General features: G+C 28.4%; 5 protein-coding genes across 5 annotated transcripts; 4 read left to right on the forward strand and 1 right to left on the reverse strand.

Annotated features, from left to right (window-relative positions):
* Window positions 1–1324: 1324 nt before the first annotated feature.
* OCT59_022168 (uncharacterized protein) lies at window positions 1325–5690 on the reverse strand (the record flags this gene model as incomplete). The annotated part of the gene is made up of 5 exons (XM_066144650.1): window positions 1325–1832; window positions 1911–2207; window positions 2305–2423; window positions 2502–3228; window positions 3304–5690. 5 exons carry the CDS (start codon window positions 5688–5690, stop codon window positions 1325–1327), a joined length of 4038 nt encoding a protein of 1345 aa, XP_066006092.1.
* A 3487-nt stretch (window positions 5691–9177) lies between these two features.
* OCT59_022169 (uncharacterized protein) lies at window positions 9178–10500 on the forward strand (the record flags this gene model as incomplete). Its single annotated transcript, XM_025324530.1, has 3 exons — window positions 9178–9244; window positions 9326–9473; window positions 9558–10500. The coding sequence occupies 3 exons, from the start codon at window positions 9178–9180 to the stop codon at window positions 10498–10500; spliced, it is 1158 nt and encodes a 385-aa protein (XP_025185614.1).
* A 3271-nt stretch (window positions 10501–13771) lies between these two features.
* OCT59_022170 (uncharacterized protein) lies at window positions 13772–15505 on the forward strand (the record flags this gene model as incomplete). Its single annotated transcript, XM_025333807.2, has 5 exons — window positions 13772–14267; window positions 14335–14561; window positions 14639–14950; window positions 15030–15203; window positions 15299–15505. The coding sequence occupies 5 exons, from the start codon at window positions 13772–13774 to the stop codon at window positions 15503–15505; spliced, it is 1416 nt and encodes a 471-aa protein (XP_025185615.1).
* A 1185-nt stretch (window positions 15506–16690) lies between these two features.
* OCT59_022171 (uncharacterized protein) lies at window positions 16691–18398 on the forward strand (the record flags this gene model as incomplete). The annotated part of the gene is made up of 5 exons (XM_025329439.1): window positions 16691–17186; window positions 17250–17476; window positions 17556–17852; window positions 17921–18097; window positions 18192–18398. The coding sequence occupies 5 exons, from the start codon at window positions 16691–16693 to the stop codon at window positions 18396–18398; spliced, it is 1404 nt and encodes a 467-aa protein (XP_025185616.1).
* Window positions 18399–20287: 1889 nt separating this feature from the next.
* Window positions 20288–22385, forward strand: OCT59_022172 (uncharacterized protein). Its single transcript, XM_025314221.2, has 6 exons — window positions 20288–20807; window positions 20875–21101; window positions 21189–21497; window positions 21572–21748; window positions 21826–22065; window positions 22142–22385. The coding sequence occupies exons 1-5, from the start codon at window positions 20315–20317 to the stop codon at window positions 22033–22035; spliced, it is 1416 nt and encodes a 471-aa protein (XP_025185617.2). The 5' UTR covers window positions 20288–20314; the 3' UTR covers window positions 22036–22065; window positions 22142–22385.
* Window positions 22386–27399: the final 5014 nt, after the last annotated feature.

The following is a 27399-nucleotide window of genomic DNA, read 5'->3' on the forward strand; positions in this document are numbered from 1 at the left end:
TTATGTAAATCATTACTATAAAAGGAAATTTAACTTATTCGAATATTATTCGAATACACTTCATAAATTTAAATGAATACTCAAGTATATTCGAATATATTCAATTCCAAACACTAAGTCTATTTATTAATAATATCTTACAAAAAAATTCTTTTTGTGTCTATACTCTATATTCTTGTAAAAGAAAAAAAATAATGAAATAACATGTTAATGCTGGAATAGGAAAATCCTGACTAGCACAAAATCCTAACTAGTATAAAATCTTACAAAACTATTTTCATATCAACTTGCAAAATTTTGTTATTTATTTTAGTAAAAATGCTAATGCTATATGTTTAACTTTATATCACTTTTGTAAAATATTAGTATTTATTTGAAATATTTAATTTTATAAAATATATTGCTATAAACTTTATTATACAGAGGGCGATCAAAAGTATGTGGACACTTTTATTTTGCCAAATTATGCTGAACATTAGTATATATTAATGTAATATAAATTAAACATTATTCTGTACTTACAGTTATAATAAACAACTCTTAGTATACTTCATATTTTTCAGAATTTCTTGGGAATATGAAAATGCTTGTTGCAAAAATTCTATGATTTATATAACAAGCATAATAATAAGTTAAAAATTATAAAAAATACCATAATTTAGTCATTATTAATCCGATCAATATGTATTTGCTTATAGACTTATACTTAATGAAAAATAATACAGTAGTAACAGTACTTATTTTATTTTATTTTATTTTTTTTAATATTTATGAATATATATATAGTATACTATATATAAATTTTTTTTTTTTAATATTTATGAATATATATATAGTATACTATATATAAATTTTTTTTTTTTTTTTTTTGTTAGTAACGCGCACTTCTTTATTATAATGTCGTAATACAATTACTGACAATTAAGTATACTATATATAAAATTAATTTTTTATTTTAATATTTTATATCAAAACATTATTATATATTGTAAACTTGATAAAATATTGTAAAAATAAATAAATATTAACAGATAAGAGAACAAAATTTGATTTTAACATTATCGCGGTAATTTTTGCATACGATCTGATCGTACAAGAAAATAGCATCTGATTGGTATAAGAAAAAGCACGTGATCGTATAACGATACATTTGCAATTATTTTGCATAGCATTTGTTTGCTAATTACATAATACATCTTTAGAAATAAAAAAAATAAATAAATAATTACATAATACATTTAATATTATTTTAATACGATCGGCAGTCAACATAAATAAATATAAAATATATAAAAATATGCTTATTCTGTTGATATTAATATTGTTATTTCTGCTGATTTTGTAATAAAGAAATTAAATTTTTGATATTTTCTTCCATAGAATGTAATTTACCATCCATAGATTGAATTTTATCTTGTAATATTTTAACTTCATTTTTAACATTATCTTTTTGAATAATTGAAAGTTTATTATTTGATAATTCATTTTCACTTTTATAGTCTTCGTCAACGAGCCATTTTTTTGGTGAATCTGATATATCTTGAGATAACTTATCATTGTTGTCATCTTCATTCTCATCATCATCATAATTCCATGGAATAATATCTCCGATATCAATTTCTGCCAGGAAATTATTATGACTATTCCTAGCTTTCTCAGAATTTTCTAACCATTCTTGAATATAATCAGAATTTCCAAAGAAATAAATATATCGAGGATTTTCTTTCTCCCTTCCGAATGGAGTATCAATCGTTTCATAATCTGCAATCAATTCTGCTCGATATTTTAATACTGCATATTTACCAACTGCTTTCGCGTCATCATACGCACCACTAAAATAATTAAAAAATTTGATTTAATTAATATATATATATATATATATATATATAAAACTTTAACTCGATACTTACGTCATCATTGCAATTAACATATTCTGTAAAATTGTAACAAGAAGAATGCTACCAATTATAGAATAAACATCTACTGGCCAGAAATTCCATTGTTCTAATTGATCCCAACGACCACCTGTCCAAAAGAAAACTGATTCAACAGATCTAGTAAAATCTGAAAAATAGTTATCCGATGCACTCTGCACATTAATTTCTTGGTCCATTTTATATTGCTCTCCATCAATAGTATTGTTTAATAAATAAGTGGAACCATCGGGCTGAATGCCTATGTTTTGTGTATTGCTAAGTAAAATAAACCTATCAAATAAAATTAAATTAGAATGAACGGTCAAATATTTGTTCGTTTTTTGAGCGAAAAATGAAAGAAAGTTTTGTGTGATATATAAAAACTTACATAGCATGGCCAAATCCAAAGACGATCGTTAACATAAAAATTAGGAAGGGTATAATTTGTTTCAAAATATGAACTATAACATAGATGTAAGTTCCAGATTGTTGAAAGTATCGTAACAACTAACAAAATTTGTTGTATAAACGGTTAATTAATACAATCATTATAATTACTACGGTAAAATGTTTTAAAGAACCTACCAAAGCAAGTTGCAACCAAACTAATAAAATTGAAAAAGAATTACAAATAGTCATTATTCGCAGGACTTTTTCAGGATTAAAATCGCCATCCAGATCAATTTTAATAGACGGGACCGTGGATAAATAATAATATAATTGTGCACTAGCTACCATTAATGGACAAATGACTGAAATCAGATCAAAAAAGTTAAAAATATTAAAATATCTTTTCAGTCCATCATATTTTAATTGTATTCTCTCAGTATTCAATAAGTAAAATCCCAACCAATAAAATAAAACATAGAAAGCAACCATCGATGCATTAGAATATTTCGAATTATTTCCTTGCATCGCTAAACTAATATCTTTAACTGCGTCAGCTACAAATGAGAACATTAATGCAAACAAAAGGTACAGAATTGCATGTCTTAAGAAAAAACCTCTTGCTGAATTCCATTTATAATCAATTATTGCGGCTATTGATGGATTATCATAAATTTCTGCGCTATCATTATTCCTTATCATTCTTAAGAATGGACTTAATGTTTCTTCTTCTTCGAATACATGACCACGCGGCCAAATTAACAATTTTAATAGCTTGATAGGAACCATCCAATAATTTTGTTCATAATTGATTTTCTCTGGATATACTGTAAAATTCGGAAGAGGTACAATGAAAACTTGACTGACGTGTAAAGGACTAGTGATGAATTCCCTGCTCGTTATATTTGAAATCGTTTTCTTTCCCCTAAAAAAAAAAAAAAAAATTTTTTAAAAAAATAAGAAATGATAATTTGTTTCATTACGACTTAAAAATATTTACTTTTGTTTCCCTTTAAAAATTAATTTTTGTAAGAAATTGTACTCTTTTCTCTTGACAAAACCTAAGTTTACGTTAAATGCATGAATGTCTTTGTCGTTACTCTTAATCACATCTTTTTTACTAATCTTTGATTGCTCTAAATAAACATTATTAATGCCAAAACAAGGTTTTTGAAATAATTCTTTAACATAAAATTCTAATTGATTTTGATAAAGAAGAGGGATTGTTTTAGTGACAGTAAACATCCAATTTGAAGTTTTTAAAGCATTATCAGAATAATAATCTAATAAATATTTAACTATGATCGTATCTTTACGATAACCTCCTTCAGAACATTTAATAGCAATCTCAAGATCAGTCTCTTTGATTCTCCCATCCCAAGAATAACATCTTGGAATATGTAAATTTTTTTCTTTCTTATTAAAATCAAAAAATAACATATTTTTAATAATTGATACACAATTTCCACGAATAAGATTAGCCATAATATCAAAACGTATGTCCATCATTCTCCATAAACTATGATTTTTAATTAAATATTTTTTAATGATATATTCTGTTTGTTGAACCAAATATTCAAATTCATGCTGCTTCTTTTGATCCGAAGGATCATTCTTTTTTTTGTCAAGAAATTCCATTGCTTGACATGCATCTACTGGATTATTAACTTTTTCAGGCCATTCAAGTTTAATTTCATGTCCAAGTTTAGAAGTAATTCCAGAAGGAATGCATAATGTTAAAGAGAATTTTCTATGACCAACTTCTAAAGATTGAATTTTCATTTGTCTTTGCTGTTCCATGTGATTATTTGTCCAAATATACTCAAGAATTTTTTTAGATAATGAGCCACTTTTTCTTTCGTTCCATACTTGAACAGTGGATTCTCCTATTATTAATTGAATGGATTTATCATCATCAAGATAAGCTGAAATACGATTATAAAGTTTGTTGTGCCAAGGTTCAGAATTTACAATAATTACTCCATTACTAAGTTCAGTTTTAGGATTTAAACTTTCTCCCAAATAATTATATATTAAATAATAAGGTGTTGTTGGTGAAGTATTCGTTGAGGAGAAAGAATCAGGTTTTTCAAGTGAAATTTTGTTCTTTACAACACCATCTTCGGGGTCCAGTAATTTAATCATTTCTGGTTTTTCAAAAATTGAAAAAATATTTCCACTTTCCGTGATAGTAATAATATTTCCAGAAGAATTGACTAAATTTGTAGTAAGTAAAGAGAAATTATTATTAATACTTCTAATACAATTATCAGAAATACTAAATAAATCCCAAACTACAATAAAGGGCGAAATAATATTTTCTGCAGTATCCTCGTTATACGTAATTTCTTCAATAATAATTAATAATTTACTATCATCTTGAACGAAATAAAAAGAAAGTATTCGAACACGCATTTCATTAAATTTCTTTGTGATAATTTCCAAACCATTTTCCATTAAATAAATAGTTATAGTATTTGCACCATGACAATAAGCGAACAAGGATTCATTATCTGATATTGCAAAGCAAGGGGAACCTTTTCCAATAATCGAAGTAGTTGTATCTTCATATTTTTGTAAAGTATTTTCCAATAAATTTGTTTTTAAATTATATATTTCAATAGTTTGTATTTTATTTTTATAATTTTCCACGATCAAACGATCTTTTATTAAACTACGTTGAATAAGAGAACTATAACTTTCATAATTTCTTTTCAAAAATTTTGCAGGGAAATAAAATTTTTCAATTGATTTTTCAGGAAAAAAAAGACTATACCAATCATTAACATCATTTTCACCCCTACATCTAATTATATCATTGATTTTTTCGTGATTTATAGAGAATTTATTGATTCCATCAGTATTGATAAGAACTATATTAGTCGAATTAGAATCTTTATCCAAGAATTTTACTATACCACCTAAATTATTAATTGAAGTGGAAATCCTTGATTGACGCGCAAAAGAAATGATCCAAGTAGAAGCTCCAGGATGCTTGATAATATCATTTTTTTTGTGCATATTAATATTAACATTTTTTTCATTAGAATGAGAATTATTCATGAACTCATCATCAAAACAAGATACGGCAATTAATACATCAACCGTCCCGTTGGCCAAAGTAATTTCATCAGATACGGCTAAACTCCAAGATGGAGCATCAATACGTTTAAAACTTTCACAACCCACATTGTGTAACTCTGTTAAATTTTCAGATTTGCATAATTTTATTTTGAGAGTTTCAGTGTTTAACGTTGCTATTTGAGTTCCATCAGGACTTATGGCAATATAATGGCCTTTATCTGAGGTTTTCTTTACAGAATTAAGAGAAGAGATTGTTATAATTTCTGCTTTCTCTTCGTCACTTATTTTTTGTAGTTCTGACATGATTATTATAATACACGTATGAATTAATATTCAATCCTTTGCAAAAAGAAAAAAGATTAAATAAAAATTGAAAAAAGTTTTTTTTTTTAAAACATAATTCTTTATTTTATATAAAAAAAAAAGAAAATATTTGTTTTGTTGTCGATAAACAATTGTTTTTTTTTCTTTCCCCTTTGTAAAATCCAATTGGGCAGTAATTATACATTCCCTGGACTTGACCTCCGGGGGTACGTACAAGATGAATATAATAATAAATTCATTGTATGACTGAGTCATTGAGAGGGCGCATCAATGGTGTTTTAGGTTAAATACATGATGATCATTAGTTGTTACACCGAAAAAATGACGTGAATGCCAAGAAGTTACACGTTAATAATTCCAAAAAATATTTTTTCAATTATATTAGGAAATTGATACCATTTTTTTGATTTTCCTGTTTAGAAAAATCCATTCAATCCATTCAAATTAATCTAATATAGGAATTACAATCATTCCTAGATTAAATAAATTGCTAATTGCGATCTATCCCCCTGATTGGTTGCTAGGAAGTTAGATGTCAGACTTTATTCTATAACTAATCGGGATGTCAATCCCCTAATAAATAGTTTCACTAAAATACGAACCTAATTATTTGTATTAAGTTGATCCAATTTGATTGGATTTTATCATTAAATTTCCAATCCACAGCATTATTATACTGTACATTTACTACAATCTACCACCACGACCACACACCTCCATCTCATGTTATATATATAATTATGAATTTAAATAATTTTTTTTTATTTACTTTCTAATACAAAAATCCGTAATCCGATTATGATCCTGAATTTGTAAATATACCAATGCAATTACATTGAGGACGCTATAAAAATAAATTATTTTTTTTTTTTGACCAATACCTGCTACTTTTTGAACCCCTAACTAAGTCTTTAAATAATAAAAAAATAATTCCGATTATTCTTTCGAAAGATAAATAAAAATCTTTGATGCGTTTAGGAGAAATTCAAATGGAAACGACAATACTACTAGAATTGTAATTATTGTGCTCGAGAAAATGTACGACTTAACACCGAAATAAGAAATAAATATTTCCCAGGGAAAATATTCATGCTGGCATATGTCATTGCACAATCACAATGTATAGTATGTGTAAACAATCAGCCATACCATTTTTTAAGGGGTCAATAAAGATAAAAAAAATTATAAAGTTTCGCAACGAGACGTTGCGAAACTTACCATTTATCAGTTTCAGATCCTTGAGTACCGAAATTTATAAAAAAATAAAAGAGAAACGTTAGTATAAAGTTTCTCAAAGAAAATAAAAAAATGTCAAAGTTTTGCAACGAGACGTTGCGAAACTTACCCTTTTAATACCCATTTCGGACTTGAGTACTCTAATTTTTTTACACAAAAATAATTTTATTAAAGCAAATATAAATTATCATTTATATAAGAATAATAAATTTATACTAGATAATGCAAAAAAAACTAATTAATTATATAATTTTTAATTTTTTTTTAATATAAGATATCATTAAAATTTAAAAATTTGTTAAAATTATTAATATGAATAAAAATCACTTTTAAGGGGATACGTTCGTTAATAGATTCCAATATACATGTGAAACAATCGACTACGCTAATTTTTAGGGATGCGTTTGTTGAAGTTGTTCAATCATGATTTATTAAATATATAATACCTCAACAGAGAGAAAAGAAAGCTAAGCAAGTTAAGAATCCTAAAAAAAGAATTACGTTATGATTGCATTATTTTTTTGTTTATAATAGTAACATCCAACTTTAAAATCAATATGGAACACTAAAAAGATAGGATTTAAGTTAAGTTTTGGTCATTGATTAATATTCCATTTCACACTACCATATATCAACCACCGCTGTAGCAGGGACGATGATTTTATGTGATTGCATAATTTCACATAAAACGAATAATATATGCGATAATGCATAATTTAGTTTTATCACAGCATAATATCGCATAATTTATTGGTCAGTCTAATAGGATCATGCAGATTTTGACGGACTGATGTTTTTTGTTGATGGCTAAATAATTGATATTTTTCTTTTAATGGCTAAATATCAAATATATTTGCAGTTTAGTTATACTTTTTATATACTCTTACTATAATAATAGCATGATCTTGCGTGACTGACGCAATAATCTAGTTATTGGTTATGGTGGATAAAATATCGTGTCACCCCTTCGGGGTGACCGATATTTTACCCCCCCCTAACCAATAACTATTATTTATACCTCCTATATTAAAAACGCATATTCCGCCGTTATCAGAATTATTTTGTGATGTCATGGTTGTAATTTCCACGTGATTACAAAAATAAATTCACATTTTTATGAACGGATGAAGCATTTTTTCGAATAATATGCACATTTCGTCAAATAATATCACATAATGTGAAGTTTTTTTGAAAAAAATTAAATCGCATAATTTTGTTTTAGCACATAAATAATTTGTGTTTTATCACATCATAAAATCATCGTCCCTGCCCGATCGCCACAATCTCTGACGTCAACAACGCTGAACACACCTGCACCTCAATAGAAACCAAAAGAAGCAGTAGTAGTCTCCACTTACAGCCTACTTCAGTTAAGGGTAAGGGATATTGGAAAGACTTAGAAACTAAAAGAAGCAGTAATAAAACTGCAGAACTATAAGAAAATAAGCCCAAATGGTATATATAAATATGAGACTTGGATGTATTACAGTATTAATTTTTACTAACTATGACTCAGATATTCAGATGTGGTGTTACGGCTGTTCGAATATCAATTGCTAATTCCGATATCAAATATTGCATAAAGAATAATCATTTATATTTTACTATTGATACTACCAATTCGCATATCGGAACTGAGGAATTCGGGTATTTTATAGTCAGTAAGTTAAATACATCATAACATTGTTTAATAATTAATTAAATTATTTGCTAGTATAAATACTAATATCAATATTTTAACTTTTTTAGATCACCTTTTATAGATTGTAAACTTAACAAACTTAACTAATTTCAGTAAATAAATTTAGTCATAAATTAATGCGATATATTTAATCGACCATATGATGACTAATCAAATACTGTACATTGTTAAAAGAACCGCAGGCGCAGCGAATGACGTGACATTTTCATCACCGGTCCATTTTTCATAAGTATCTGACTGCAGTGTATAAAATTCAAGCCAAATTACTTATTATTGCACAATGCGCAAGAAAAAGTCACATGCAATTTGCGAAAAAATGAATATGATTTTGCGATTATAATTTGGCAAATAGTTAGCTCAGTAGCTCACCACTATTTGTCACATGTGCGCCACAGTCAAGCTGAGAGAATTTACTGCGCCTGCAAAATTCATTTGCCTCATGCAGTAACGCCAAGATGCATTATAAAAATGTATATAATGACAGAAATTTCCAATATTTTAATTAAAAAAAAAAAAAATTTTTTTTTCATGCATAAAGAAGTTAGAAACCAATTCTACAAAACATTATTGGTACCTGTTGCGACAATCGGATGTGGTAAGCTGCTTTAACTAAATATTTTATATTTTTTCTCTCATTTTACGTGAAATTAAATATTTTAAAAACAACCAATTACAGGAAAAACGACGCTTTCTTTAGCATTAGCGAAGTTATTTTCATTTGGACATATACAAAATGATGATATTTCCGGGGGGAAAAAAAGTTCAAGGTTTTACAGAAACATTAAAAGAGAATTCAAGAATCGAGATGTCGTAATCGCGGACAGGTAAGTAAAAAAAAAGTAAAAAGTATGATTATAAATTTAGTTGATTCATTGAACAAATCATTAATTAATCATTTATTTATTTAGAAATAACCATATGATAGAATTACGTAAACCTTTGATAGAAGCAGTGAAAAAAATCTTTTCAAATGTCCGCGTTGTAGCTGTTTATTGGAATCATGAAAATCGAACTCCTAACGAAATTATCAAAATCACATCTGAACGTGTAATGGCTCGTGGAGAAAATCATCAGAATCTTACTATTGAAAATAGAGGAAAAATGTGGAAGTTTTTGAACGACTTTGAACGTTTGGATCCATATAATAACGTGGATAACCAATTTGATCACATTATCAATTTAGATATTGCTAATGATATTAATACCAACCTTAACATTGTAATTAATAAATTAAAACCCATCATTGGAATTAAAAATCCTAGTAAAGAAGTAATTCAAAAAGTTTTAGAAGAGATAAAACTTTATAAACCAAATGTTAGTGTTGGATCATCTATTAGCGATTCTAGTATTAGAAAATTCAAAAAACGAAACGCTCAATATTATGGGATTGACTTAAGTTATAATTTTCAAAATTTTCTCACAAATTTTTATAAAGAACATCCCAATGAAGATTCCGGTACTTTTAATGTACTGGTTCAAAATGATCGTATTAGTGCTTCGCATCATGTTACACTCATTCATTCAATGGATATGAGAAGAAAGGAAAGTTTATGGAAAAAATATGAAAAATTGTGTGAAGGTCCAACTATGCAAGTGAAAATTTTTATCGACAAGATAGTTTTTAATTCACAGATTATGGCTCTTGTGGTTAATAAGATTGATCCACCAACTATCTACAGTGCAAACAAAGTTGCACATGTTACCGTCGGTACAATACATAAAAGTATAAAACCTGTCCAATCAGGTAAAATATGTGAATCAGCATTGTTTGGTATACATGAAGAATCTGATGTTCGGGTAATTAATTTGGAGAAAGAATTAATAGTAAAGGGAATTGTCAAAGCATTTTAAAGTATATTAGAAATCACAATATATATATCTCTATTTTAAGTGTGATTGGAAATCAAAATAATTTGTAAATGAGTTTGTATATATTTATACGTTTAGCGTTTATTAATAAAAAAAAATTGGTATTATTAAATATATATTTATCAAATACATTTGTTTTTAAGAATTTTTAGAATTTGATTAACAAAATACAGCATCACGTACCTTAACTTTTTACGTCGAATAACTCAGAGAAAATGATTTTTTTTCTTTTATCTAATCAGAAATTGAATTTCTATTATTACATATTTTGCTGAATATTCAGCGGATCACCGGATTCGGATTCTATCTCTACTCCTTGCTAGCTCGCTAATTATAATTAGAAATAATGTATTTACCGCACCCTGCGTTACAAATTTATATATATTTTTATGTTTATCATTTGCCATTTTAGGGGGGGTGCGGTGTATAAACTAAAGATCGACATAAACAATTTACAAAAAAGGAAGGATGCGTTGTAACGCAGGGTGCGGTAAATAAATTCACTCTTATAATTAAATTGCTTGTATTTATACTTAAAATATAATTTTCAGTTAAGTTTACGAAAAAATCTTTTACTAGACCTTTTTGAAATTTTTATTGAACACACACTTATAGTCTTATACATAACGGAAACCGATTATTAAGAAATAAAAACTTGTCAAGGAAGGCTATTTAATAATTATTCGTTCTTAAGTAAATCAGTTATCAACATAATAGTAAATCTTAAAAATTATTTAAGTAGATCGATTATTATATTATTGGATGATTAAACTAAATAATAGTCTAATAGCGGCACGTAGTGTCGCATTAGACTATTATTTAGTTTAAATCATCCAATAATAATATTATCGGTTTGACGGGACCGTTCATGCAATTTTTATAATAAACTCCCGTTACTATCCTATAATTTTATTATTACGCTAATACATAGTAATATGAGATAACCGACCTAAATAACAATTATGTAAAAAAGTAATGGTTCTATTTATACGATAATGAAAATTATCAGTTATCCTCTTAAGTTCATGCAGAATTTCATGGTTCATCTTACAGTAATAAAACATTATCTTAATAGACCGACCTTCATGAGATTTAAAATTTCATTTGATTTAATTTGGGCAATGTTTAAATCAGTCCGAACTCCGAAAATATCCACCAGGAATTAAAATATTTTTTTGGCTTAAGGATTCAATTCCCCATTTTTTGGTGATTAAAAGATATAAATAAGCAGCCAATGCATCTTGTATGTGACGAGAAATTGATTTTGAGTTGCAAGTCAATAATTGATCACTATGTAAGGAAGGTAATATATTAAAAAATCATTTAAAACTTCATTCTTCCATAGTACCTAAAACACTTACATTTGCTTTTTTGGCAAAAGAGCCAGTAATATCGCGACGAGAATCTTTATCAAACAAATCATAGCCTCCACCATGTAAATACAAAATAGTTTCCTATTTTACTTTTTCCCCAGAAACCTGGACTCATTCAGCAACAATTCTATCAACTTGCAAATCTTTCCACTCAGTATCTAAGACATTGTTGTTAAAGCTGTCGGTTAATAAACAATTATACCATATTTGAAAATTCTGATTATTTATTGTTTTACTCGTAGTGAATTCGTTTTCTACAAAATAGGCGCAATCGACCCATTTATTTCAATCATTTAACTTATCGTGCCCTCCAATAAGATAATTGATTTTTGAACATAATGACGAATAAAAACGTTAAAAATTGCAAGTTGCATTATTGCCCTTTGAACTTGTGAACAATTGAAAGATGTACAGATACTAACCGCATGGTTTATACGATGATGAGCCAAAAGGCAGCAATTGGTTCAAATTGGAAATGTGGCGATTCCAAATTCAGAAATATTCATTATTGTATTATAAGTCCAGTTTCATTGCAATTTAGTTTCAATTTTTTAGGATAGATGATTTTAAATTATAACTTGATGTCATTAATTACATATTCAAGTTTGATTTGAACATAACACGTGATTTTTTAGCACGCACTTGATGATACAGTACGTCGAGCGAAATGCAAAATCGCCTAAAAACATTAGCCCACAAGGGACAACTAAAAATAAAAAAGAGACAGAAGTATAGATTACCTCGGTCATGTGATCTCCGAAAAAGAATCAACTCCACAGAGTGATAACATATTCCAGTAAGATAATTAACTGCAAAGAGTGTTTATTTTGTACATAAGAATTATTAAAATATTTACAAATGGAATATACTGTATATACAAATATAATAATTATATGATTATTTGATATTCTTCGATTTTTTCCGCAAGATTTTCATTCTTTTACATTATTTGTACTAAATCTTTATTGTTTGTTAATGCAACATAACTAGAACTCAAAATTTATCATTGAACATTTTTGCCATTCTTCATACTCGGGCGGAAGAATTTAAACTAGGAGCTTTTTCAGGATAGAAAATTTCCCATTTACAGTATATCATATTCTTCCTGATTTTTTGGAGAATTTTTTATGAAAGTTTCAAACGGGATTATGTACAGACTAGAACTGAAAGATAGTATTAAAATTGTCAAGTAATTCACTAATATAATGATCTAGAAATTCTTGGATTGCGTTTTACTCGTAGAAAACACATTCAAAAAAGTAGGCGCAATTGGACCAATTTATTTCTAACTTATCGCGTCTCCTAATAAGTAACCGATTAGGACGGTTAGCTGGTTAAGTCATCTGTTAACCGGTTAATTTATCCGTTTAAAATATAAGATTATGAATTATGATAATATTATAACGAATCTGTAACAAAGAAAATACTTTTTATATAATTGGTTAATAAAAATTTTTTATCTCTGCTGTTATTTACAAATTGATTCTGAATTTGCGTAATGCATTAACTTCAGTCAATGCAACCCATTTTGGACCTTTACTAATAAGGTCAATAGGTTATTGACTTATTAACGTATTATTAAGTCCGGTTGCATTTTGATTTTAATAATGAATTTGTGAGTTCTGATTGTACAATACTTTCTACAAAATTAAAATAGAATTAATTGATTTCAAGCACCAAATTTGTCATATCGATTGAAACAATTATTCTAGGATCACACCGATCACATGAGTGGTACGATTATATGATTTTTTCAATGAAGATCTATATTAGTTAATCTTAAACTATTTTCGATTTTTCCCGCAAAATTTTCATTCTTATAAATAGAACGATTACTTGTACTGAATCTTTTACATTATAGTCTAGTTACTATTTTGAATATGGCCGATTTTATAAAATTTTCTCCATTATTAATTTCCACAACAATAAAACATTATCTTAATGGACCACCTAGACCTTCGTGGGATTTAAAATGTCATGTTACTTGGGCAGTTATTAGATCAATTTTCTCAGTTTCAAAATCCAATGCTAAAACAACTGAGCAAATGCAAGAGGAAAGTTTTCGTTCTGCTCCTGCACAAGCTGGTGTGATGATAAATGAATTCAAGATAAATAATCAACATGGATATGAAGCTCAAGTTCATCTTGAAAAAATTTTGAAACCTTATGAACATGTCTTAGATACTGAGTGGAAAGATTTGAAACATGATGGAATTAATGCTGAATGGGTTCAAGTTCCTAATGATGGATGGGAAACAAGGGAAATTAGGAAAACGATTTTGTTTTTACACGGTGGAGGTTATTATTTATCTAATAAAGAATCCCATCGTGGTATTACAAGCTCTCTTGCTAAAAAAGCAAATGCAAGAATTTTAGGTAAGTCGAACGTGGAAGAATGAATTTTCAATCAATTAATATTATCTAACTATATTTCGTTATACAGTAATCGATTATCGGCTTGCACCTCAAAATCAATTTCCCGCTGCATTACAAGATGCATTGGCTGCTTATTTATATCTCTTAAATCCTCCAAAAGATGCATGGTTTGAACCTTTAAATCCAAAGAATATTGTAATTTCCGGTGCAAGTGCCGGGGGAGGTTTAAGCTTGGCTCTTGGTCTTGCTATTCGTGATGCTGGTTTGCCATCATGCGCTGGTATCATTTGTTGGGTAAATAAAGAATTTAGTTCCTTTATTTTGTTAATTGCTAATCATTAATAATATAATTATGTCATGTCATATTACAGAGTCCAATGGTTGACCTTACACACAGCACGCCTTCAATGTTAGATGAAGAAAGTATTGATTTTCTTCCAAATCTGGCGAAAGGTTTTGGTGTTACTCACGTAGAATCTCAAGTTAGTAAGGAATTTAAAGAAAAAGCTGCTGCTCTTACGGCAAAGATTAAGAAACAAAATCTTGGTCCCAAAATTTGGCATGATTCTTTTGATAGATCTGACGAAAGATTAGAATTGTATGCACCTAATGAAGGTCTAGCAATTCCATATGTTAGTCCAATGTTAGCTGAAAGCTTGTGCAACTTATCTCCTTTATTGTTGGTGAGAATTAAAAAGTAGCTCATGCTCCCTTTTTAGATAATTATGTACTAAAAAAAAAGAATTTATTTGAATAATACAGGTAGCAGGAGATGATGAAAGATTACGAGATGAAATAATTTATTTTGCTCACAGATCTGCTGAACCAACTAAATATAAGGGTCCATCTTATGCTGGTAAATTTGAAAAATCTCCATTCAAAACTCCGACAAATACTACACTCGAAATATACGAAGAAATGGTTCATGTATTCCAAGTAATATAATATATATTAATTTTTAAATTAATAATAGTTGTTGAATTTATTTTTTCTTTTAATTAAAAACTAATTCTTTTATTTTTATGTTATAGATTTTAGAACATGATAGCACTACAAAGTCGTATGAACGTACAGTCGAATTCATAAATAAAGTGACAAAGGTTCTTAATGAACCACTTCCTCCTTCCTCTTATAATTGCATAAATGGTAAAGGAGAATTTGGACCTTTAAAAGAACATCATAAAAAAGTTCTTAACTGGGAAAATATTGGTATTGTACCAAATATCACACGAAACTAATTCAATTTTATTTTACGTAGAATTAAAAAAAAAAATTAAATTTAGAATTAACAAAAACATGTTGACTCAGTTTGAGAACTATTTCTTTTAAAACACTGAACTATCTGGTTGTTGCCAGTGTTGTCACTTATTTTATTTATTTGTTTATTTTAACTTTTTTTTTCGCTTTTTAAAAAACACAAACAATTTCTTATATTTATTTATAAATAAACGAGTTGAAAATATTTAAACAATTGCGTGATATAAAACGTCTGAAGCGGCAGTTCAGATTGCGATTCCAAATTCGGAAAAAAAATTCATTATCGTTGATTTATGATTTTTGCGTTAGTGAAATTACAATTTGATGTCGTTACTGTACATTTCATTGCGGCGGATTTATGAAATTTGGACTTTCCCAGCGTAACCTGAACAAAATGTCACGAAAAATCACGTGATTTTTTTGTCACAACCGTCACACCCCACTGCGTTTCCATTTTCTATAAGTATATGAGGGACTTAGTTTTTTTCGAGTAGGTAAAAACTTATTCGTCACACCTTATTCGTCACAAGTGCGCCACACTTAATTTCAGTCAAGTTGCGTAATGCCGGCCATTTCGTGACATTTTTTTCAGGTTACGCTAGGGAAGTCGCAAGAACCCTGCTGCGCCCTCGGGAATTAAAATTGACTTACAGAAACATTAAGCTTTTTTCCTAAAAAATGTCAAATAATGACGCACCTTTACACTGGAAAAATTGGTTAGACGCAAGATTTGGGGTACAAAAAAATTTTTTAGAGCTCATTTTGCCTGTTCACTAATAAATTTGGGACTTAAATAGAAATTCGGTGACTAAAAGACTGTCAAATATTTATTTAATTTGACATGACGGACAAATTTTGAGGTATTTCATAAATCCGCCATGAACCTGGTTAATAGGAATAATTTCATTTAACCTTGATTTGTTTAAAGTTTGATTTGAACGAATATCACGTGATTTTGAATTTAATAAGTACAAATTTATCGTATCGATTGAAACAATCATAGGATCACAGGGGCCACATGAGTGATACAATTATATGTTCTCAACGGGTTAAATAATATAGACATATTAAACTATTTTCGATCTTTTCCGAGAGATTTTCATTTATAAATAGAGTCATTATTTGCACTAAATCTTTTATATTATAGTATAGTTACTATTTTGAAAATGGCCGAACTTATAAAATTTTCTCCATTGTTAATTTCTACATCAATAAAACATTATCTTAATGGACCACCTAGACCATCATGGGATTTAAAATTTCATTTAACTTGGGCATTGTATAAATCGATATTCTCATATACCAGTATGGGTGCTAAAACAATTGAGCAAATGCAAGAGGATACTTTTCGTCCTACTCCTGTACAAGCTGGTGCGATGATAAATGAATTCAAGATAAATAATAAATATAGACACGAAGCTCAAGTTCATCTTGAGAAAATTTTAAAACCTTATGAACATGTCTTAGATACTGAGTGGAGAGATTTGAATGATAATGAAATTAATGCTGAATGGGTTCAAGTTCCTAATGATGAATGGGAAAAAAGAGAAATTAGGAAAACTATTTTGTATTTACATGGCGGAGGTTATTATTTGTGTAGTAAAGAATCTCATCGTAATATTACAAGCCCCATTGCTAAAAAAGCAGATGCAAGAATTTTAGGTAAGTTAAACTTTAGAGAAATGAAATTTTTAATCAATTTCTAACTAAAATTTCCTTACATAGTAATCAATTATCGACTTGCACCTCAAAATCAATTTCCCGCCGCATTACAAGATGCATTGGCTGCTTATTTATATCTCTTGAATCCTCCGAAAGATGCAGGATTTGAACCTTTAAATCCAAAAAATATTGTAATTTCCGGTGATAGTGCCGGGGGAGGTTTAAGCTTAGCTCTTGGTCTTGCTATACGTGATGCTGGTTTGCCATCATGCGCTGGTATCACTTGTTGGGTAAATAAAGTATTTAATTTCTTTATATAGTTCAATTGCTAATCGTTCACATGATACAGTATATTGTGTCACATTACAGAGTCCGTTAGTTGATCTTACACCTTCGGTATCAGATGATGAATGTATTGATTTTCTTCCAAATCTGGCGAAAGGTATTAATCACGCGGAATCTCAAATTAGTAAGGAATTTAAAGAAAAAGCTGCTGCTCTTACAGCAAAGATTAAGAAACAAAATCTTGGTCCCAAAATTTGGCACGATTCTTTTGATAAACCTGATGGAAGATTAGAAATGTATGCACCAAATGAGGGTCTAGCAATTCCATATGTTAGTCCAATGTTAGCTGAAAGCTTATGCAACTTACCTCCTTTATTGTTGGTAAGAAAACGTGTCTTGTGGTTTTCTCTGATATTTATATTCTTAAAAGGATTTATTTAACAATAAAGGTAGCAGGAGGTGATGAAAGATTACGAGATGAAGCAATTTATTTTGCTCACAGATCTGCTGAACCAAATAAATATAAGGGACCATCTTATAATGCTGGTAAATTTGAAAAATCTCCACTCCAAACTCCGACAAATACTACACTCGAAATATACGAAGAGATGCTTCACGTATTCCAAGTAATCTATATTATTATTTTAAATTAATAAGAATTTTAAATTTATTAATCTTATTAATTAAAAATTATTTCTTTTACTTTTATATTTATTTTAGGGAATGGAACATGCTAGCACTACAAAATCATATGAACGTACAGTCGAATTTATGAATAGGGTGACAAATGTTCTTAACGAACCACTTCCCCCTTCATCTTATAATTGCATCAATGCTAAAGGAGAATTTGGACCTTTAAAAGAGCATCATAAAAAAGTTCTTAATTGGGAAAAAATTGGTATTGTACCAAATATCACAAGAAACTAATTGAAATGGAATTAATGTTATTTTACGTAGATTGTAAGTAATTTAGCAAATTGATTTATTTATATTTAAAAATAATAAAATCATGTTAATTTACTCGAAAACTTCTTTTTTTTATTAGAACACCGGAACTTTTCGTATATATTGGTTTTATCAGTGTTCTTACTTATTTTCTTCGTCGATTTATTTATTTGTTTGTTTTATTTTATTAAGTTGTTAAGCTTTTTTTTATTCACAAATTTGTAATAACAATAATAATTTATAAATAAACGTGTTGAAAAATATTTAAAATGATTGTGTAATATAGACATCTGGATCAATTTGTCAAAATTCAATTACCTTTAGGAATATTCGGCGGCTCGATTTCTCGTCGGTCACTTCTTCTTGAGGCTTACTGGTTGGCTTGCTAGTCGACTTTGTTAGCTTGATAGTCAGCTTACTTATCGATTTGACACTTGTCGGCTATACCAATTTTCGCCATTGATTCTGGCTAGTGAACCGGGTCAAGTCATCTGGAATTTTTGATTTGTAATCATTTGTAATCATCACCCATGTTTTCTGCCGTCATTATATAGAGAGCTAATTCCACGTCGGATCCAATGGGATCCTGGGGCGAAAATTAGTATAGTCGGCTGTATAGTAATTTCAATTTAAACAAAAATATTAACAAAAATTATTTAATATTGCTATCATTATAATGTAACGTGACACAATTACGTAGCTATCTGTCACCAACATATTTGCCATGAAATAGTCATATTAGATAATCAGGTTTTAACTAGGAGTTTTTCCAGATTGATTGAATGGAAGGAGATTGATTCCCCCATTTACAATTTCTTTCTAAAGCATAAAGATCTTTTGGCGGGAGAAATTTTGATGAAAATTTCATTTATGTCAGGTTAGAACTAAAGGATAATGTTGTTAAAATTGTCATTCAATTAACTATAATGTTAGATTAATGTTCTTTGATTTTTCACACATCCATGAATTATACAAATGTTATACAATTATAAAAAATTGTAGTTCTATGAGAAGGAAGTTATAAAGTTGCATCATTGTTCTTTTGAACGACTGAACGATGTGTGAGATAAGCTTGGAAATGTGGCGTCAGCGGATATTCCAAATTTGGAGATTTATTATCACAATGATTTGTTTCATATGATTATGATTATGATTCTGGCGTTAGATGTTATTAATTTCTGCGCATTTGAATTACAGGAATACCTTCATTATCTGTTATTAAAAGAGAGATTTTTATATTTTAAAAATTCTAAAAATTATTTAAATTATTTATAACTTAATTTGTTAAATATTCCGTTTGATTAACTTCCGCAGAAAAATGACCCGTTCACATGATTTTGATACCGATCATTTCTATAATGTATATAATGTATACATGATTAAATCATCATAATACAATATCATTCTGTTATACTTTGTTAATAATAAAATAATAAATATACATTGTAATAATAAAAAATCAAAAATCAAAAATCAAAATTGTTTATATTTTATGAGAATAAATAATGATAATAATGATAAATGATAATAATGTTAATAATAAATAATAATAATGATAAATAATAATAAATAATGATAAATCCAGTAAGAAATTCTACCTCTTGTTTCCCTTACTTAGATGACATAAATAAAAAGGAACATATACTAAATAAAATGTTAAGATTCTTATTTTATTGTAATATCCTTATTCGCTGCGATACTGACGAAGTTATTTTGATTTAATAAATACACATTTGGAATAAGATCATCAAATCGATTGAAACAATCATTAACCACATGAGTAGTACAACTAAATATATAAAGATTAGTCAATAAAAGATTTTCCATTCTTGTATAAATAGGGCGATTATTTTTTCGTATTGAATCTTTTACATCATAGTCTAGTTATTATTTTGAATATGCTCGATTTTATAAAATTTACTCCATTATTAATTTCTACAACAATAAATCATTATCTTAATGGACCACCTAGACCATCATGGGATTTAAAATTTCATACAACTTGGGCATTGTATAGATCGATGTTCTCACAACCTAGCAGTTCTAAAACATTTGAGCAAATGCAAAAAGATAGTTTTCTTCTTTCTCCTGTACCAGCTGGTGTGATGATAAATGAATTCAAGATAAATAATAAATATAGACACGAAGCTCAAGTTCATCTTGAAAAAATTTTGAAACCTTATGAACATGTCTTAGATACTGAGTGGAAAGATTTGAAAGATGATGGAATTAATTCTGAATGGATTCAAGTTCCTAATGATGGATGGGAAAAAAACGAAATTAAAAAAACTATTTTGTTTTTACACGGTGGTGCTTATATCTTTTACAATAAAGAATCTCATCGTGATATAATAAGTCCTCTTGTCAAAAAAGCTAATGCAAGAGCTTTGGGTAAGTCAAACTCTTGGAAGAATGGATATTTTCAATCAAATTACCTAACTAAAATTTCCTTACATAGTAATCGATTATCGGCTTGCACCTCAAAATCAATTTCCTGCCGCATTACAAGATGCATTGGCTGCTTATTTATATCTCTTAAATCCTCCAAAAGACGCAGGATTTGAACCTTTGGATCCAAAAAATATTGTGATTGCCGGTGCAAGTGCTGGGGGAGGTTTAAGCTTGGCTCTTGGTCTTGCTATTCGTGATGCTGGTTTGCCATCATGCGCTGGTATTATCGGTTGGGTAAATAGAATTTAGTTTCTTTATATAGTTAATTACTAATCATTCTCACAATTTTGTTGTGTCACAATATCTATTATCTTATTATAGAGCCCATTTGTTGACCTTACATATAGCACGCCTTCGTTATCAGATGAAAAATGTTTAGATTATCTTCCAATTGTGAAAGGAGGCACTAACGATTATATAGAATCTCAAGTTATTAAGGAATTTAAAGAAAAAGCTGCTGTTCTCACAGAAAAGATTAAGACACAAAATCTTGGTCCTAAAATTTGGCATGATTCTTTTGATAGACCTGATGGAAGATTTCAATTTTATGCACCTAATGAAGGTCTAGCAATTCCATATGTTAGTCCCATGCTAGCTGAAAGCTTAGGCGATTTGCCTCCCTTATTATTGGTAAGAAAAGTATCCCATGAACTTCTCTTAGATATTTATATACTGAAAAAAAAGGATTTATTTGAATAATAAAGATAGCAGGAGATGATGAAAGATTGCGAGATGAAGCAATTTATTTTGCTTACAGATCTGCTGAACCAACTAAATATAAGGGTCCATCTTATAATGCTGGTAAATTTGAAAAATCTCCGTTCCAAACTCCAACGAATACTACACTCGAAATATATGAAGAAATGCCTCACGTTTTCCAAGTAAAATAAATATATTGGTTTTAAATAAGATGTTTTTTTTTTTAACTAGAAACTAATTCTTTTATTATACATTCTAGATGGTGGGACATGTTTGCACTACAAAGTCGTATGAAAGTACAGTCGAATTCATAAATAAAGTGACAAGCGCTCTTAACGAACCACTTCCTCCTTCCTCTTATAATTGTATAAATGGTAAAGGAGAATTTGGACCTTTAAAAGAACATCATAAAAAAGTTCTTGAATTGGAAAAAATTGGTATTGTACCGGAGTTTACTGGAGTGAATTGAAATGAACGCAAAGCTTCTTTTACGTATATTGTAAGTAAATTAATAAATAAATTTAATTTTTTTTTGGAAATGAAAACAGTTTAATTTACTTTAAAATTTTTTTTAGAACACTGGAACTCTTCGTATAAATCGGTATTGTCAATGTTCTTACTTGTTTATATATATATATATATGTATGTATTTTTTAATTAGCTGTTAAGATATTTTTTTTTGAACAACAACTATATTATAATCGTTTATAAATAAACGCGATGAAAACATTAACATATCATCTGTCATAAAGAGGTGAAACGGTTATGTGATTTTAAACATAAATAAAAGGTCCGTTTCCTAGATCCATTTTAAATAATAATTAAATTTTTTTATTTAGTATTCTTTGTCATTTCTCATTATTAATACAACGTGAGACAATTGCATAACTTGAGTCCACTGAACATATTATTTGACACTTATTCACGGGTGCAAGAATTTAAATCAAGAATCTTTCAGAACAAATATTCCCATTTACATATTCTTTCTAACGCATAGAGATCTTTTGTTGGGAGGAATTTGAATAATCCTTGAATTTCAAATTTAGTAAATTTACTGCACGTGTGCAAACAAGAAAATCACGATAAGACTTGTCCGCTCTAAGGTAAAATCGTCCATTGTACTTTAATCAGGTTAATGATAATTTGTTGTTACGAGAAAGAAATGATAATATATTGTGTATTTATTTATTGTATTGATATAAAAGTATAATAAAAATTGCTATACCATTTATAATTTATATTATTTCAACTTTTGCCAATTATTTTTCACCAAAAATGAGCGGTTCGTCAATTAGTTATACTGTAGATATTTTTCGTAAATGTGAGAGAGCAAAGAAATAACTTGATGTCTGGGACTCGCATTAAATGGTCTAGGATCCACGTACTCCCTCCCTCTTTGATAGTATTATATATTTCATTCGCTCCTCTAATATTTTCAGTCCACATGTTATCGGAAAAAATTATATTTACTACGAATAACGCAAAATGACATTTAAAAGCACACAATCGGAAAATATATTGTATTAGATGATGTAACAAGATATTATTTAATTCGTGTATAAACAAAACATTTCACGATGACTCGAATATTTTAGATATTAGTTGGTTAGTTCAAAAAATAAATGTATTTTATCAACAGATGATATTTCGGAGTTCTGATTTACAAAACGCGTTCTCAATTAATAATCAATGAAGTTTAACATAATTGATGAAGCTTAATAAAAGTTTATTCCAAATCATATATATAGTCAATAAATTCAATATAAACCTCTCCATAAAATTAGTTTTTCATTATTCTATTTTACTTCTAAATCAAAAGACAATATGTCTAATATTTACTAAATCATAGATAACAGAAATTGAAGGATGCAAATAATCTCAAATTCGCTTTTTCCAGAAAAATTAAGGACAAAAATCCATGGAGCTTGGATTGGTAGTCGTATATCCAGGGGGGGTGACAATATAGGCCAACCGTGACCCAAGATCACGATCTCGCAGTTTGGCATTCTTTTACGTTATACAAATAAAGTTTTTACATTTACACTATGCTAAATATGATATAATTTCTTCCTTGAAAACCTACTTCTCTATTATTTTTCATATATTAAAATATAATTACAAGTGATTTGATACCAAAGTCCAAAGGAAATATATTCTGCGAAAAATTCACATGACATGCTGATTAGCCGATCATCCCGTGATATGGTGGATCTTTAGCCAATACATTTCGCATAAATTCCCCTAATCGATAAAAATGAATTCTGATTTAGTAGAGCATAATCTTGCTAAATCGGCTATAAATTTCGCCCTTCTTGATCTTTGATCTGTGAAGTTATAACTTAAACATCCTCGAAAATAACATAATTTTTATCCTAGAGAAGCATAACTTCAAAGGAGGCGCTATAAATCGATAAAATTAATATAAATCATTAAATTGTTAATAATTATGCTTGGATAAATTCGTGCCTAAGCCCATCAATCTTCGTCCTGGATATGTATTATTTTAAATAAATTTGCACAATCTAGATATTATGACTCATTTATTAAGTATTTACAGATAGGGCTATGATTATTTTCATAATTTACGTAGTAAGGTCTCAAATGTTTTGATATAAAATATTAAAATAAAAATTATATTGTCATAAATTAATTAATATATTTATTTATGACTAGTAAACAATTATCTGGTTAATTTAGAGTGGCACAGCTTATCACAATTTTAAAAACGTGGCAAACATACTCTTGTCTATACTTATTGAAATCAGCCCCAAAAGTCTTAGCGACTTACCCACAGTCATTTAACCAGTTAAACTTGGTACACGTAGTCGAAATACTAAATTTTAGCTGATTATAACCGGTTAATATTGAAAGTACGTGTTATCGAAAAAAAAATTATTTAAATGACCAGGGGAGGAGGAAAAAATATATACACTTTTGAACCAATTCACGAACAACGGAATCATGTATTTAAAATATTTGTTATTGATCTTAGTCTTTGCTATTGTTTCATCAGGTAATAATGTAATATACAGTTTTTTACTTAATTTACATTAATATTAACTATCAAATTATTTAAATATTGAAATCTTTTTATAAACATAATGTAGAAGCTTTGACTATAGCCCGAGAAGGTAATTTTTCAATAAGGGATTAATATCTTTAAATGAATATTGTTTAACATTATTTTTTTTCTTGTACAGTGAAAAATAAACGTCAAGATTACGGTTTCAGTTACGGTATATATTCGTAAAAAGTAAAAAAGATTATTATTAAACATGTGTTGACGGTTAAAAAACGAGCACCTTGTAATGTTTCAATAAATACTAGTTATACTATGTAAATTTATTATTCTTGTATATAAAATATAAATAATACTATATAAAAATAACACATTTAACTTAAATATACTTTATTTAAGCGAGCTTAAAACATGTTTGGGAATATATATTAAACTTAATAATAATAAGCATATTCGTATATACAAAATAAACTAATTTAAATCTCCACTTATAAATGATAGTGGTATAATTCTCTTAGCTTCAGCCTTGTTTGCTTAAAATAGACAAAAAAGTGCTGCGGTATATATATCAAACACGTCCCAACTCGTGATCGTGGAAAAATAAAACAGTCAAATATGATTTTACTAACCCAAAAAAAACTCAGTTCTCCACTAAATAAAAATTTGTCATCATGAAATCGCAGGATCACATGGACTATTTTAATTTCTTGAGTAAAATAATGAGTTTTTAAATATCGATATATTAACTGTGCCATATTTTTTCTGTATGATTTTACATTCTCGTATAAATAGAATCATCATTTGTGTTGAATCTTTTTAATTACTATTTTGAAAATAATCGATTTTATAAAATTTTCTACAACAATTAACCATTTTAAATTTAAAATCAGTGATCAAAAATAATTATGCTAAAACAGTTGAGCAAATGCAAATAGGTAGTATCTGCTGATGTGAAATAATAAATATAGATACGAAGCTCAAGTTCATCTTGAAAAAATTTTAATCCATTATGAACATGTCTTAGATACTGAGTGGAAAGATTTGAATGATTATGGAATTAATGCTGAATGGATTCAAGTTCCCAATGATGGATGAGAAAAAACGTGAAATTAAGAAAACTATTTTTTATTTACACGGTGGAAGTTGTATTTGCGTAGTAAAGAATCTTAACGTAATATTACAAGATCTCTTGCCAAAAAAGCAAATGCAAGAATATTAGGTAAACCAAAATGAAGTTTTCAGTCAATTTTTAATAAATTACTCAACTAAAATTTCCTTACATAGTAATCAATTATCGGCTTGCACCTCAAAATCAATTTCCCGCCGCATTACAAGATTCCAAATGATGCAGGTTTTGAATGGAACATGCTAGCACTGCAAAATCATATGAACGTACAGTCGAATTCATAAACAGAGTGACAAGCGCTCTTAACAAACCACTTCCTCCTTCTTATAATTGCATAAATGCTAAAGGAGAATTTTGTCCTTTAAAAGAACATTATAAAAAATTATTGAATGGGAAAAAATTGGTATTGTACCAAGTTGAATGAATTCTAAGCTACTTCACATACTATATTTTAAAACAATAAATAATTTAGCATATTAATTTACTTGGTATTGTTAGTATTCTTATTTTCTTCATCGATTTTGTTTATTTATTTATTTTTAATAAAATATTTAACATCTAAAAAAGTGTGAATCGACCACGTGATTTAGACGTTTCCGGATCAATTTTAAATTTTAAGCAGAAATAAATATCCAATTAATTTATCATTTCTAATCGTTAATGTGACGTGGCAAAACTTGGAGTTCATATTTGATATTTCTTGTCCGCCATAGTCACGTCCAAGTGGAAGAATTTAATCGGGAGCCATCAGCAGACTATTGAAAAGAAAGAAGATTCTCCTATTTACATATTATTCTTCCTATAACACAGATATTTGAATTTGGAAGAAAAGTTCCGGTACCTATGTCAGACCGGAAGATAAACGATAATGTTGTTAGTCATTCATTGTATTTTACTCAGCAAACACGAATTCAGAAAAGCAATTAACCCATTTATTTTCAATAACTTATCACATCTCCTGTGGTGTTAAGAAAAGTTTGTCAATTCTTGCATAAGTTAAATAATGAATATTGTCAAACTATTATGAAAAGTGCAGCTTCACCGTGAGAAGTATGCAATTTTGCACCGTTACTTACTAAATAATTGGCATCTCTTTGATAATTTTTTCTGAGTAAATTTGTTAAATTTTTCTCTCTTCTGGGAAATTTCGAATCGTTTCTCGTTCTCTCTGAGCTTAACGACTGAATGATAAGAAGAAAGTCGCATGATTTGCACGATGAATCAAAATGCAGCGACTCAGGTTAAGAATGCGGCGATTCATTAACAAAATTAGCATCACCGCCATAACGATAAGTCCAGTTCATATATTATTATAGGTCATTTTGACGTTTAATTATAAAATATGTTTTACGATAGAAGCTCTATTTAATAATAATTGCGAAGATGATTGGCTCATTATTGTTATACTGCAAATCACGCACATGATATTTGTTTTTTTTATCTATGAAAATACTATATACAGTATGTTTATTCTTCATTATATTCGAAAAACGCTAACGAGCGAATTTATTCATTCTGTTACCAATAAAATTCCAGTCGTACTATTTTTCCTGCTTGTATGACAAAATTATATTAGTATATTTGGCAAACCTTTATTTTTACTATTTTTCACTTCTAAGAATAGCGAATCTGAAATTTTGTATGATTTTTTTTTTGTATCAAAATACCTATAGTGCAAAATTTATTAA

The sequence above is a fragment of the Rhizophagus irregularis genome, chromosome 31, assembly GCF_026210795.1.
Source record: "Rhizophagus irregularis chromosome 31, complete sequence".
NCBI classification, from domain to species: Eukaryota; Fungi; Glomeromycota; class Glomeromycetes; order Glomerales; family Glomeraceae; genus Rhizophagus; species Rhizophagus irregularis.